Source organism: Podarcis gaigeae (genome assembly GCF_964106915.1).
Source record: "Podarcis gaigeae genome assembly, chromosome: 8".
In the NCBI taxonomy this organism is placed as follows: Eukaryota; Metazoa; Chordata; class Lepidosauria; order Squamata; family Lacertidae; genus Podarcis; species Podarcis gaigeae.
The window spans coordinates 52,030,473-52,042,731 of record NC_139684.1 but is presented as its reverse complement, the minus strand read 5'-3'; the positions used below and the strand labels follow the sequence as shown (position 1 = coordinate 52,042,731).

Genomic DNA, 12,259 nt, shown 5'->3' with positions numbered 1-12,259 from the left:
GCCTACTATTTATTCTTTATTTATTGGGGTCTCTGGTTGAATATTAGGTGAATGAAAACTGGGATGAGGCAGTCTTCCAGCTATTCAAGGAGAAACCTTTGCAGGTGGTCTGCTGAGTGTTCCAATCTGGAGCCATTTAAAGTAATTTCAAAATGTCTCAAGATACATGGAATGTGGCATGTTCCCCTTCTGTGGAGCAGGCTGGCAGTCATCACTTTTGATCCTGCTAAAACAAAAAAGGCAATTCTAAGGGAGGTTGACTGTCCTGTGTTTGCACAAGCCAGTGTGTTTGGTTCATCAATTCAACCATTTGACTGAGAGAGAGCAGGCGCAGAGGTCACCAGCCGCCGCAAGGACATGTCTTCCAGGGTTTGGCCGCCAAGAATTAGATACAGAACCCATTTACGCAAAGTTAGAAAATGTCTTCAGGTGTGTTTCATATCCATCTCAGTCAGCTTGCAGCTTTTCAGAAAAACTTGCTTTGTTGCATCAGACAGAGATCTTTCTCTCTTGGCCAGGCAGGTGCCTTGGGAGCTCACAAGCCAAGCAATGAGCTGCACTCAACATCTCCTGAATTACTTTGAATGCAGCAGGACTCCACAGCCTTGAATGCAGGAAGCTGCTTTCTCTGAAAGACCTGCTGGTCCATGAGTAGACGCAAGCAGCTCCGTCTAGTCCTTTGACAAAAGTTTTTGTCCAGTGTAAGCAGTTGTCTGTAGTTGGCATGTGCAGTGTGACGGGTGCTCTGGGGTTGCTTCAGCTGTGTTTTTGACAACCAAACATGTTTGTGCCCAAGGATTTTGGGGGAGGTGCAGAGAGAGACTGGTGGCCACCCTGAGGCAGGAGGGAGGCAAGGAAGGGAGGTGTGGGAGGGCAGGTAGCTTTAGCTTAGAAAAGGATGTGTTTGATAAGCAAGGGCAGGTCCTTCGTAAATGGAGCCAAGGACCTTGGTAGTGTTTCTCAAGCAAATAAAATAGGAGAATCTGAGGGAGCAAAGGTGCACAGGGGCCACCTTGGGTGTCAAGTCTGAAGCTGTTGCTTTAACAGTCTCTTCTGGCATTAAGTGATATATAAATTCATATTAAAACAACCCCTTCCATCCTGCGATGCTACCTCAACTGGGGGGTGATGTTACCTGTGCTTCTACACTGTTTGTCAAAGCCATTTCCACTGCTGGGCTCCTTGGTGTAAAACAGATTTTGCTCCATTCAATAAAGACTCTCCTCTGCTTTTGTTGTGCTTAGCTGGAGAGGTTGGCAGAAATCTTCATGCACTGCCAAGCTGAAATCCTTGCTCAGACTGAAGTGGGAGGGTAACCTTTTTGCTCTCTGAATACTTTAGAAAGAAGTCACATGTGCCCGCCCCCCGCCTTGACTAATGAGAAGGGGCATCTCCCACCACACCCCATGCCATTTCCTTCACCAGCTTCTACTAGCCCTCCAGTAAGCAACCAACAGTCATGAACCTATGGATGGTACAACCCACCCCTTGCAATGTAAAGGGTCTTGGGCAATCCTGACCCCTGGTATCAAATCCTTCCTACCCATGTAGATTTCACCCACCAGGCTGCCTCTGCAACTGCCTCAATCTAAAGGCTAAACAGCAGCCATAGCCATCTCCATAAAATGTGGTAGGATGTGTCAATGCAGTTGCAGAATGTCAGATACTGTCTATCTATTATGTGCCCTGTTTGCCAAGGCTCTGGAAAACACACCTGTCTATCTATCTGTCCTCTTTCATAACTGACAAAATCTCCTTCCAAGTGCCCTCCCATTTCCTAAAAGATGGAAGCACATTTATAAAATAGGATTTTACTTGGTTGCAGGATTTTCTTCCACCTTGTTTTCTAAGCCACCCAAGAACAGTAAGTTTTGTCCGTGGGAATAATAATAATAATAATAATAATAATAATAATAATAATAATAATAAAATTTATTTATATCCTGCCCTCCCCAGCCGAAGCCGGGCTCAGGGCCGCTAACAACAATCAAATAATCAAACAGATCTAAACCAGAAACATTCAGACCTTATATAAAATATTCAGCTTTGTAAGAGTGGTATTTTGATGTCCAGTCCTCAATTTATACTATATAAACATGTTCCTCAGTTTTCATGATTTACTTTTAAGAATCACGTGTGTTTCTAATCCAATACTTTTAGACAAGCTTAAGTAGGGAAAAGGGTATTGTCTTTATTTAAAAACAAAACAATCACAATTATTTTATTCACATACAAGTACAAGAGCATCTCCTGCTTGTTCCCACCCCAACCCCACCCAGCATGCATTATCAGGGGCGCCCAGACAAACACTGATTCACCACTTCCAACAGGTGGTTGTTTTCCAAGGCAGCCGCCACTCTCTCTTTGTCAGCCAGTTGCTTGTTTACTGTGAAAAAGAACCCCACAAGAGGAGTTAGTGAAGACATTCATCCATCCATCCATCCTCCTCTGCTGTATAGCTCAAGGGCTAGGACCCCACCAAAAAAATTCCAAGTGGCATTTGTACTCTTCCCTTCCAGCTTTGCTTCAAAACAAATATAGAAGGGAATGTAAGTGACTTATTCTGAGGGGTATTTTGTGGTGAATTTCAAACGTACCTGCATGCTCTGAGGCATGTGTTCCAGGGGTTATGTGGACATCCACCTGGGAGGAAGAAAAGAAGAAGCATCATTTGTGTCACCAAATAACGTTCCCCCAGGTTGAACCAGCTGGAGGAATAATAAAATTATACCTCGCTAATCCAATTTTACCTTAATTTAATTTGGTTGCTCAGATACACACCATCACCAGTTCCCTCCCTTCCATTCTGTGTCTCATTGGTGAGGATGCGCTGTTACTTTGGCAGTTTCTTTGTTTCTAATTCCAACCCAAGAATTCTTCTAGTGGGATAAATACTCTGGCTGGGCAGAATGCCTTGATCAAAAAGCTTTGGAATGCCCCACCACCACTGGATATGAAGAAGCCACTAGGGAGCAGGAGTGGAAGGGCTGAAACAACTGAAAGAAGGCATCTGATCAATGGTGGGGCTGGGGGGCAGCCAGGGACCCCTTTCCTTATTGATTTGAAAAAACAGCACTTGGTTTACAGCATGTCGAATTCCAAAAAGCTGCATGGGATCCTGCAATTGGTAGCCTCAGGTGCTTTAATAGAAACAAAGAGGAGAAGGAAAGCCCACATATCCCTTTGATGCCTAGCCTGTCAAGTGCCAAGATGAGCAAGAGCTTCTGAAACTGGGAGTCACTGGAAGCAAGTAAGGAGGAAATTCATGCTGCTTTCCAGGGTGCTGTAGTTGCTGCCTCTTGGGAGCCAAGCAGTGGTCTCACAAACAGGAGCTACTCCCCAAGGGCCAAGCCAGCTGTTTGTCTGGGGCCCTTTCCTAGGGCAGATCAAGTCTTCTGGCACCACTGGCTGTTTGAATTTATATCCCCACCCCATCCCCTGCAACACCTTCACAACACTCTAGAATGTCAAGTCAAAGCAGCACTTTGGAATTCCCTTGAAGGTTGCTGACCCAGGTCATTGTTTTGTCTCCCACATTTGTCTTGGTATTCAATGCTTTGAGGAGCTACAGGAACTTGCAGCTGTCACCGCACTTTCTATCCCCTCCCGTTGCTAGGTCCCTGCGCCTCCCAACCTAGCAGTTCGAAGGCATGTCAAAGTGCAAGTAGATAAATAGGGACCACTCTGGTGGGAAGGTAAACGGCGTATCCGTGTGCTGCTCATGGCTGGTGAGCACTGCAGGGTTGCAATGGGGAATGCAGACACTGTAAAAGCAGAACTACCAGTACAAATCTACTTCCAGCTGATCACTCAAGAGCAATGCCTCAACAGCCCCAAAGGCCCCTCATGACCACCCAATGCAACGAAAACAGAATTTCTCCATCGCCCTTTTGGCCATTTACATCCACTCACCTTAAACCTTTCTGGGAGGGATCTGATCAGCTTCACTTTGACTGAAAGGCCAATTAATGTTGCCATGCTGCAGTGAGGAATGGTGGGGGTGAATTCCACTGAAACGGTGCTCTCGGCATCATTTACCTGTGAAAGACCCATCCCGACACAATCACTTTTTTTTTTTAGAGAGTCATAATTTAAACCACACAAAATGCTGTTCTAATTGGAAAAAGAGCTAATTGGCTTGTCTCATTGCATCTTACTAACTCTGCATTTGTACTTTGAGAAGAGATGCCCAGGAATTCACAAAGAAAACCAAGCAACCTGGGGACAAATAGAAGAGAACACCTTCACCCCCAAATTGCTCCGCTTTATCACATACATAGCCCAACAAGAACCCATCCACAGCATACGAATCAATATGGCTAACTTGACCCAACAATCCCACCCGCTCACAAATGCAAACAAACCTCACTGCAGCCAACTACAGACAGCCAACACCCTGGCCCCACCCCCATCCCTCTCACCACCAAGGAAATGTAATAAGTGAATAGAAAGAGAACCTACCCAGTTGACACTGACACAAAACCCCACACTTACACTATATAAAAGAATATAGTGTCTGAGTCTGAGCCAAGGGCCACTGAGCTAACCAGGTGGTGGTGAGATGGGAGGGGGCATCACTGTAGGGCATGATGGAAGCAGCTTGGATAAGTCACACAGGTGCAGTTATATAAAAAGTCTCCTGGGCGGTGGGGAAGTGAAATGGGGAATTTAAGAATCAGGCCAGGCAAAACTGGAAAGACACCTGTTCTTCCTTGAAGCTGCATCTCTCCTAAAGGATCTGTTTGTACCTGGTTTTCATGAATTTAGTGACATGGGCTACAGCCTGTTCAGCCGGCCTCTGGCTCAAAAAGTGGCCATTTTTTCTCTACAGCTTGGAAAAGGCAGAGAAAGGCCAACAACACTCACCTTGACTCGAACTTGTTCTACGACGTTTAGTTCTTCTAATGTTAAGGGATGCTCTGGGTCGTTGATGGAACGAATGAGATGTAGAAAGTCAAGGAAAAACACTCCACTAGCAAAGCATGGCCAGGCACAAAGCAACAGGCCCTGTGGGGATGCAATTCTTCATTTAAGACGGGAGCTTCCCAAATGTTGCCCAACAAAGACAAACGGCTCAAGCCTTCCCAACAGCAACCGATGCAGAAAACAGGTTGGCCAATACCTCTTTAGAGAGGCCAACTGCACACTATCAGAAAACATCTTTTTAGTCCAGCGGTGGGGACTCTATGGCCCTCCTTATGCTCTTGGATTCCCCACTCCCATCAGCCTGTGTGATAGGCACTATAGTCCTCTCTACTAAATGCCACTTTCTCTTTCTTCTGAGATGATAACACCCTGGTAGGAAATGTTGCATGAGAACCCTGAGTTACGGTACCTGCTGAATGCCAGCAAGGGACCACCAGCTTTCCAATACAACTTAAAAACAAAATTAAATGAGCTGCCAATCCTACAACTCTACATATATCTACCTGTTGTGGGGCTTCCACATCATGCAAGCTATCAATCCTACCCTGAAGAGCAGGAACTTGAGATGCTTGAGGAAATCAATCTGTGCTATTTCTAATACAAACCTGATATAGACCTGCTCTGTGCCTAAAAAGTTTATTCTGTGAACTGCCCTGAGACCCCGGGTATAAGGCGGTACAGTGGTACCTCCAGTTATGAACTTAATCCATTCCAGAGGTCTGTTTGTAACCCGAAACCAATCTTAACACAAGGTACGCTTTCACTAATGGCGCCTCCCGCTGCTGCTGTGCTGCCGGCACACAACTTTCACTCGCATCCCGGGCAAAGTTCGCAACCGTGAGCATCTACTTCCGGGTTAGCGGCGCTCATAACCCGAAGCATTCGTAAGGAGGGCGGTATGTAAAATGAGGTTCCACTGTATATTAATTCAATAAATAATAATAATAAAATAAAGGCCTGCTGCATTGGGCTAATGACCAATTTAGTCCATTCTCAATCATTTTGGTTACCTTTTTACAGACCATTTCCTGTACAATATCCTTTTGGAGGTGAGGCAACCAGAATGTCACAGAGTGTTCAAAGAGCAGTTGCATGGTACGATACCGGCAATTTTGTTTTCAATTCCTTTCCAAACAATCACACACTCTTTTCATTTTAACAATCTGAAAAAATTAATGTTACCGGCAAACCTTGCCTCCTTGCTGCTAATCCCTAATTCTAAATCATTTACAATCAATTTAAAAGAGCACAATCCCGACACTGATCCTTTTCAACATCTCCCCATTTGGAAAGCTGTCCGTTTATTCCTACTCTTTCATTCCTGCAGCTTAAACAAGAGGACCTCTCCTAGTATTCCTCGACTGCTAAGGTTACGCAGGAGTCATTGGTGAGGGGCTTCATCAAAAGCTTTTTTGAAAATCCAAGTGCTCCATGTCAGCCAGATCACCTCTATCTACATGCTTGTTGACACCCTCAAAGAAATCTAAATAGGTTCATGAGGTAGAACTTGCCTCCTCCTGACAGATTGTAACTTACTCGTCTCGAAAAACGCATCGAAGTGCGTTAAGAAACGACTACTGTATATCGATGTGACTATTCAACCGACCTGCTTATTGAGTGAAAGCGTGTGAAAGTGACACGATCTGCGCACCCCGGACACAAACCCACCGCGCCTGCTCCACCCAGAGCCCCACCCCGGGCTCCCAGGGCTCAGTCCCTCTTGCCCGACTCCGCACCCGCCTTCCCGACCCCAACCTAGGCGCCGCTGCAAGCGCCACTTCCATGAGCCACTGGAGAAGCTCTAAGAACCACGAGAAGCGCCGGGCCCGCCCCCTCCGCCCCAGGGAGACTTTCCCCCTTGACAGGCGAACCCCGGCTGGGCTCAGATGAGGATATCGAAGATCTCCCGGTCGTCGATGGCGTCGGGCAGCTCGTCGTCCTCCTCGCGCGCCGTGACGGGCCGCTCGCCCTGGCGCCGGTAGATGAGCGGGTTCGCGTTTTCCAGGGCGCCGCCAGCCGCCGAGGCAGACGGATCTTGGCCCACCATGGCGACGGCGGCGGCACTCAGCCCACTAGACCGAGCGCCGTTGCCAAGCGCTTCCCTGCACCGGAAGGACGCTGAGCGGAGATGGCTTCGGCGTGACGCGCTTCCGGTATTTGGGTAACGCGATCAGCCTTACTGCAGTGGAGCTAAGAATGTAGAAGAGCCCATCTCGCTGCTTATAGAGGGAGCTTCCGGGTTCGCTTTGTTTCTAATTTTCCTTCTCCCCGCTGCAGAAGTGCGAGTTGCTGGGAGGAAACGCCTGAGCGTGCACAGACAGATAGTAGCCTCTGAGCATATACAGACTTCTCTCCCCTTACCTTGGGCAACTGCCGCCTCTGCCTTTCTTGCATGGTTTGAAGGGTCCCTGGGAGGCCATCCAGTCGCACCTGCCTATTCAGTGCAGGATTTTGCGGCTTCAGCCTCCCTGCCAGGAAGGCCACCCAGCAGCCGAGGGTCCACTGTGAGAGTCGCAGGCTGAGGGTTACTAATGGAAAAAGTCCTCGCGGAGCCCCAAAAGTCACCAGGAGGGGGGGGGCTCTGCTGTGAAAGGGAAATGGGTGGAGGCCGAGGGCCACTTTTCAGCCCATAAGCCGCATTTCCCACCCCGTGGAGAAAGCTACCTGCAGCAAGAAGGGGAAAAAAGCTGTCGCTTCCCCCTCACGGGGCTACAATGTCCATCGCCCTTATCGAACTACAGTTCCCAGGAGAGCGGTTCTCAACCTGTGGGTCCCCAGATGTTGTTGGACTACAACTCCCATCATCCCTGAGCTCTGGCCTTGCTAGCTAGGGGTGATGGGAGTTGTAGTTCAACAACATCTGGGGACCCACAGGTTGAGAAGGTGAAATATACTCAGAGTCGCAGTGATTTCATGCTCTTTATTCAGCTCATAGTGGTGAGGAGGAATGAATGAATGTCCCCTCAAAGTATCTGCTTTATATACATCATTTACACAATGGGCTGCACATGATTGGCTAATTCTGGAATTCTACTGTAAGCCAATCAGGTTGTGGATTCACTTATATCTGGAGCATGATTGGGTGGTTCCTGCCAACCAATCATATTGCTGCATTGTTCTAGGACCAATCAGACTGCTGCATTCTGAATCCTATTGTTCTAGGACAAATCAGACTGCTGCAATTTGGATCCTATTGTTCTAGGACCAATCAGACTGCTGCAGTTTGGATCCTATTTAACTCAGTACATAACAGAAGGGTTGATAGGGAAACTGTATGCTTTGGATCAGAGGTAGGCAACCTAAGGCCCGTGGGCCGGATACGGCCCAATTGCCTTCCCAGTCTGGCCCTCGGACGGTCAGGGAATCAGCATGTTTTTACATGAGGAGAATGTGTCCTTTTATTTAAAATGCATCTCTGGGTTATTTTGGGGGGCATAGGAATTTGTTCCTTTTTTTTCTTTCAAAATAAAGTCCAGCCCACCACATGCTCTGAGGAGTGGTTGACCTGCCCACGGCTGAAAAAGGTTGCTGACCCATGGTTTGGATGCCCTTTAAATGCATGACGTGGATCTGCCCTCATCAGTTAACATTTTACTTGGAGGGGAGGAGAGGGAGTGAGGGAAGAGGTGTTGACTTATCTTCCTAGGAGCCTTCCTCTCACCCTTCACAGCACCCAAAGGACCACCACATGTTCCTTCCTGCTCCTCTTGTAGCCTTTTTAATCCATGGGTAGGAATATTTCTGGGGTAACCCTAACTGTACCCCTTCACTCTGGCAGGAATGCCCGCCAAAGAGGGCCCAAGCGAGGCACGGTCACCCTTTCCTGCTTTAGACTTTGCCCTTTCCATTGGCCCCAGCTGGTTTGGCAGCTTTTGTGTAACCTTTCCTCACATTGCAGTTAATGTTTCCCTTTTGTTGAAAGCTGAATCACTGGTCTGGTGTTATTATAGCTTGATGCTAGGTGTATCTGGACGTTTTCCCGGTTTTTCTTTGTAAGTGATGCCGATCTTTGTACCCTGCCCTGAAAGCATATAAAGGCGCAGTGGCCCAGGGGCAGTAAAGCATGATGGCATCAGCCCCATGGTGTGCCCTGTTCTGGGTTGCTGCAATTAGCACTGTTGGCTTCAGAATCCTTGAAGGCAAAGGTAAGGGGAGTGTTTTATTTTGACTGATAAAGAGTGAAATAACCCCTTGCAATCCACTCTTGAGAGAGTGAAGAGGAGCATCTCTGTCTGTGTCAGTCACCTCTTTACATTTTTCCAGTTACACCATTTTTGTATTATTATTCTAGTCTGTAGAAGATACAGTGACATTTCTCAGTGGTTGAACACCTGTCTTGCATGCAGAAGGCCCCAGCTTCAATCCCCAGTGGCATCTCTAGGTAGGGTTAGGAAAGCCCCTGTCAGAAACTCCAGCAAGCCACTGGCAATCACAGACAGTTCTGAGCAAGATAGATCAATGGTCTGACTTGATCTAAGAGCATCTTCATGCGTTATTCAGAAATACAACTCAGAATTCACCAGCAGCTCCCTCCCACCCTTCACCCCTCTCTTGCAAACAGCAGCCCATCTCATTCCTGTGTCTGACACTCTGCATAAGAGCACTTCATTTGCTCCAACTGCCACTCATCTGGGGGGGGGGGGGGATGGTTGCTGGATTTAAAAAAGATTTGGGCGAGGGAGTTGTGTGTGTGTCTGAGAGAGAGAGAGAGGAGAGGGACTAGAAATTAATTCTGTGATGTGCTCTCTTACGTTTCCTCTCTTACTTGGGAGTAAAGCCCATTGTACTGTATCTGGAAAATGCATAGGGATGGGTTGGAGATGACAGTGGTAGGATGAAGATTTACCAATAGGAGGTGAGGGTGGTGGAGAGGCAGGGAAAGGCAATTTGCATTGGTTGAAGACTTCCCCACCTCCTGATAGCTAAAGGCATCAAAACAAGTGATATCCCGCCACTTAACTGCATGTGCTGGCTTCAGGACCAAAGTCATTGGGGGAGGCTCTATAGGATTTTATTTACACTATCCTCTGCACCGCATGTTCTTATAAGATTGCCAGTAGTACATGTGAAAAGGATCTAGAGTTTTAATAATAATAATAATAATAATAATAATAATTTTTTATTTATACCCCGCTCTCCCCAGCCAAGGCCGGGCTCAGAGTGGCTTACAAACAATAATAAAAACAAGAAGAAAGATTACAACTTAAAAACAAAAATAAAATACAACATTAAAATAATGGAACATTAAAATATTAAAATGTAGCCTCGTCACAGGAGGAGAAGGAAAAGAAAAGAAAAGAGAGAGAGAGAGAGAGAGAGAGAGAGAGAGAGAGAGAGAGAGGGACGGAATCAAATTGGCTCCAAGCCAAAGGCCAGGCGGAACAACTCTGTCTTACAGGCCCTGCGGAAAGAAATCAGATCCTGCAGGGCTCTGGTCTCATGAGGCAGAGCGTTCCACCAGGCCGGAGCCAGAGTTGAAAAGGCCCTGGCTCTGGTTGAAGCCAATCTAACTTCCTTAGGGCCTGGGACCACTAGGGTGTTGCTATTTATGGACCTTGAGGCTCTCCGTGGGGCATACCGGGAGAGGCGGTCCCGTAGGTACGAGGGTCCCAGGCCGTGAAGGGCTTTAAAGGTCAAAAGCAGCACCTTAAATCTGACCCTGTACTCCACCGGGAGCCAGTGCAGCTTGAAAAGCACTGGGTGAATATGCTCCCATGGCAGAGACCCCGTGAGGAGCCTCGCTGCAGCATTCTGTACCCGCTGGAGTTTCTGGGACAGCTTCAAGGGCAGCCCCGCATAGAGCGAATTACAGTAGTCAAGCCTGGAGATGACCGTCGCATGGATCACTGTGGCCAAGTCAGGGCGGGAAAGGTAAGGGACCAACTGCTTGATGCGGCAAAGGTGGAAAAATGTCGCCTTGGCTGTTGCTGTAACCTGCACCTCCATGGAAAGGGAGGCGTCAAGGATTACACCCAAACTCTTAACGGAAGGCAATGGTACTAATTGGGCCCCCGCAAGAGAAGGGAGTTGGTCCCTCATCCCCATGCCATCCCGACCTAGCCATAGGACCTCTGTCTTCGAAGGATTTAGTTTCAATCGGCTCCCACGAAACCATCCAGCCACAACTTCCAAGCATCTGGTCAGTGTGTTCAGGGTCGAGTCGGTGTGGCCATCCATCAGCAGATAGAGCTGAGTGTCATCAGCATATTGGTGACAGCCCAGCCCAAAGCTCCAGATAATCTGGGCAAGGGGGCGCATAAAGATGTTAAAAAGCATCGGGGAGAGAATTGCGCCCTGCGGCACTCCACATACCAAGGAGTGGCGCGACGACATTTCCCTCCCTAGTGCCACCCTCTGTCCCCGACCAGAGATAAAAGAGCACAACCAGTTACGGGCTAAGCCCTGTATCCCCACGTCTGCGAGGCGGTGGTCCAGAAGATCATGATCGACCATGTCAAAGGCTGCTGACAAATCTAAAAGGATCAGCAGTCCTGACCCGCCTCGATCCAGTTGTCTACGGAGATCATCTGTTAGGGCAACCAGAGCCGTCTCCGTCCCAAAACCAGGACGGAAACCGGACTGAAATGGATCTAATGCCGATGTTTCCTCCAGAAACCTACCAAGCTGTTCAGCAACCGCTCTCTCAATTACCTTACCCAGGTATGGAAGATTTGAAACTGGGCAGTAATTGGATAGGTCTAAGGGATCTAATGAAGTTTTTTTTAAGAGTGGACACATCACTGCTTCCTTCAGTTCCCCTGGGAATGTCCCCGTGTCAAGGGACAAATTGATAATTTCAACCAGGGGGGTCCGCACAACATCTGGACACTCCCTAATCAGCCAAGACGGGCACGGATCGAGGAGACAGGTGGTGGGCCTACCAACTTGGAGGAATCTATCCACATCAGTAGGGAGTACCCGATCGAAATGGTCCAACACTGGACCTGAAGTCAGTCGAGGGGCCTCCAGTTCAGTCACTGTAACTAAATTGGCAGGGAGGTCACGGCGGAGCAACAGGACTTTCTCCGCAAAAAAACTCGCGAATGCCTCACAGCTGTGGGTCGAATTTGTGCTTAAATTTGGTTGTCCTCCTAAGGACGTTATTGACCTAATTATTCTAAAAAGTTGTGCCGGGCGAGAGCTAGCGGATGCAATGGAAGCTGCAAAGTAAGATTTCTTAGCAGCTTTCATAGCCGACTCATAGGCTTTCATAAGCGTCCTATAAGATGTTCTTGAGGCTCCGTCACGAGTCGGTCGCCATACTCGCTCTAGCCGTCTGAGATCCCGCTTCATTTTCCGGAGCTCCTCAGTAAACCAAGGGGCCCGGTTTCGA

At 48.0% G+C, this 12,259-nt stretch overlaps 2 protein-coding genes across 3 annotated transcripts in view; one reads left to right on the top strand and one right to left on the bottom strand.

Moving 5' to 3' along the window:
* Nucleotides 1-2,171: 2,171 nt before the first annotated feature.
* CIAO2B (cytosolic iron-sulfur assembly component 2B) lies at nt 2,172-7,058 on the bottom strand. Of its 2 annotated transcripts, none has more exons than XM_083751299.1 (5): nt 6,823-7,058; nt 4,867-4,946; nt 3,913-4,038; nt 2,598-2,643; nt 2,172-2,386 (listed from the first exon to the last, which is right to left on the bottom strand). In XM_083751299.1, exons 1-5 carry the CDS (start codon nt 6,971-6,973, stop codon nt 2,289-2,291), a joined length of 501 nt encoding a protein of 166 aa, XP_083607425.1. In that variant the 5' UTR covers nt 6,974-7,058; the 3' UTR covers nt 2,172-2,288. The 2 variants fall into 2 exon arrangements, with proteins under 2 accessions (XP_083607425.1, XP_083607426.1); XM_083751300.1 differs by lacking the exon at nt 6,823-7,058 and adding an exon at nt 6,463-6,495 and having other exon boundaries at nt 4,867-5,007.
* Nucleotides 7,059-8,958: 1,900 nt separating this feature from the next.
* Nucleotides 8,959-12,259, top strand: part of LOC310850520 (uncharacterized protein) — a 33,889-nt gene continuing 30,588 nt past the window's right edge. The window contains exon 1 of the mRNA XM_083752041.1: nt 8,959-9,071. Coding sequence (XP_083608167.1) covers nt 8,990-9,071 — 82 coding nt within the window. The 5' untranslated portion in view covers nt 8,959-8,989. The remainder of the gene's footprint in view (nt 9,072-12,259) is intronic.

Bases quoted from the DNA above. Each gene is read 5' to 3' on its own strand.
- CIAO2B (XM_083751299.1), bottom strand. From the start codon at position 6,973: ATGGTGGGCCAAGATCCGTCTGCCTCGGCGGCTGGCGGCGCCCTGGAA. The intron at 4,947-6,822 runs ATATCCTCATCT...TTGACTTTCTAC, and splicing joins CGACGACCGGGAGATCTTCG to ATCTCATTCGTTCCATCAAC. The intron at 2,644-3,912 runs GTGAGTGGATGT...TCTTCCTCCCAG, and splicing joins CCCTCCCAGAAAGGTTTAAG to GTGGATGTCCACATAACCCC.